Source organism: Octopus bimaculoides, chromosome 1, assembly GCF_001194135.2.
Source record: "Octopus bimaculoides isolate UCB-OBI-ISO-001 chromosome 1, ASM119413v2, whole genome shotgun sequence".
In the NCBI taxonomy this organism is placed as follows: domain Eukaryota; kingdom Metazoa; phylum Mollusca; class Cephalopoda; order Octopoda; family Octopodidae; genus Octopus; species Octopus bimaculoides.
The window spans coordinates 115,575,746-115,578,372 of record NC_068981.1 but is presented as its reverse complement, the minus strand read 5'-3'; the positions used below and the strand labels follow the sequence as shown (position 1 = coordinate 115,578,372).

The following is a 2,627-nucleotide window of genomic DNA, read 5'->3' as shown; positions in this document are numbered from 1 at the left end:
TATATATATATATATATATATATATATATATATATATATATATATATACACACGCAAACATATATAATGACATAAACTATATTCATATTAACAAATGAGAGTTTGAAAAATGACGAGAGCACAAGGGGAATAACTTATGGTAAGAATGTTTCTTTAAAATGCACAGATAACATTTATGAAAAAGATATCGTATTCTAGGTTTCTGTAGATTCCGCTCTCTCATTCAAGTATTTGGCAGTGCCTCTTTACGAAGAACTTCAAAGAATAACTGCAGTAATCAAGCAACGGGAAAATTTTATTTTAGGCATTGAAATTACATACATAAATTCTCACTTAAATTATTGTTTGAAGCGCAGAGCTGAACGAAACTACTAGGCACATAAAAATTATCAGAGCTGAAGATGGACCATTAGATTTTAAATGTTACAAATCACATTTTGTAAATAGATACGCTTGGAAAGGCTTATAGCAAAATTCCTCTCAGGTTTCTGGAAGGTACGGAAATGTTGCTAAAATCGAATGAGTAAGCAATTTTCGATCAGGGTATGAAGCACTGGAAAGCAATTACCATCAAGCGAGTGAATTGATAGAAACAGTTACAAGAGGAGAAAAGACTTATTTTTGTTGTCGGATAGGTTTTGCGAATTAAAAGAGTCAATGCTAACTGCAAAAGTTTTGCAACATAAATAACATCCTATAGTCACTATTCAATCGAAGTACTACACATTACAAGTGATAATGTTTAATAAAACTATTAACTTGTCAGATCTTTCTAGCCATACATTTCAGATCTGTTGAACTATAAACTCAAACTAATTTTCAATTATAAACAGCGGTTCTAAATTTCTTACTAGGATGCTATATCTGTGTGTTCAACTTTGGTTAATTTTTTCCAATTATTAAAGCTTCATAGCAAATCTAGATTTTTGTGGTTTGTATAAAAGACGATAATGTAGTCAACTAATGGTTTTTCTACCCAATATTGTTTCGGGATCTATACTGCAACATGCTGCAATAGCTTCTTATGATTGTGTTATCAGTTCACGAGAAAGTGTCACATTTGTGTGCCTGGAAGCTCACAACTTTCATGTTTACTTTACAATTTGCACATTTAAATGGATAGCCAAGGTTAAATCTATAAAATATACCGTTTATGTTGAATGTACTTATAATTCTGGTATTTTTTTTTTTGTAATACACTAGCTGTCGTAAAACTACAAATAGAATATTGAACTTTAATTACAGCTAGATACACAGAAAGAGTGTTTAGTCCAGCATACATTTATGTAACAGTAAATACTCACAAATGAATAAAGTCACATAAGTTTTGATTTCCAAACTACAATAAACTCGCAAAATAGCCAAATTAGATAGAATTGAGATAAATTAGATATACTTATGTGAGGAACTCATTGAAATTCTAAAAAGAAACTGTCAAGAATAGATAAAATATTTACTAAAACTTTGCTAAACTTACATCAGACCATGCTGTTAGTTTCCATGAGTACCTTCCGGGACAGTGTTTCTCTAGGGTACATCTCTCGATTGATTCAGGCTTCGGTAAATGTCGACATTGATCGCTTTGTAATCTTTTGGTGTGTTTCACATTAACGATGCGGCATTCAACATGTCTTCTTCGTTGTCCTTCACCACATGTTCTGGAACACTTTAGAAAATGCAAGATTCGTCAAATAGTTGAATTATCATGATCAATAACAAAGAAGTAGCAATTCGGTTCATTAACAATAACAATAAATATAAATATCGGTGGATATGGCAACAGAGCGCCGGCCTACATAGTTTCGTTTCTATGAATCTTCATTTTCCTTTTCATAGTGTCAGGATTGTTACAATAAGTAGTCATAGTATACCCAACTGGTTTACATTGACCTATCTCGCTTCCACGAAGACGTTTATTTTGTAACAAATATTATTTTGTTGCATAAAACTTGCTGACATCTTGGATACTGCTAAAGATCAAGTCATCGTTCAATGAAGGCAAATTACTGGATTAGCTTCCCTAAGGCTTTCTGTCTCTAAGCAAGCAAACAAACACGAACAGAAACATACACAGACACATACTTATACACAACAACAAGCAATACACAAAAATAGTACCTACACACACACACACACACAATATATATATATATATATATATATATATATATATATATATATATATATATATATATATATATATATATATATATATATATATATACACACACACACACATACATATGTATGTATATACAGTGCAACATCTCAGTATATTAGAAACATAAAATATTAAAATATTACAAAAAATGGAAAGAACATATCAAACTCCAGACATTGAGATCAGAGAGTTACACGTGTTACATGCTCAGTCAATTTAATTTATTGTAGCATGAGTTGTGTGAGTAGAACGATAAAAGGGAAATATATAGGTATGGTCTCTATTCCCACCTATCTCTCCCTCCTTCTCGGTCTCTCTCCCTTTCTCTGACAATGAGTTATAGATGTCTATATCAATCTAGCCGTTTGTGTGTTCATGTCTGTCTGTCTATCTATCTATCTGTATGTATGTATGTATGTATATACACATATACATACATATATATATATATATATATATATATATA

The 2,627-nt window shown here is 31.1% G+C and overlaps 1 protein-coding gene across 1 annotated transcript in view; it reads right to left on the bottom strand.

The window, feature by feature from the left end:
- The window catches only part of LOC106876867 (A disintegrin and metalloproteinase with thrombospondin motifs 16), a 346,691-nt gene that overhangs the window by 7,168 nt on the left and 336,896 nt on the right, over nt 1-2,627 (bottom strand). The window contains exon 21 of the mRNA XM_014925608.2: nt 1,478-1,666. Within this exon, the coding sequence (XP_014781094.1) occupies nt 1,478-1,666 (189 nt within the window). The remainder of the gene's footprint in view (nt 1-1,477; nt 1,667-2,627) is intronic.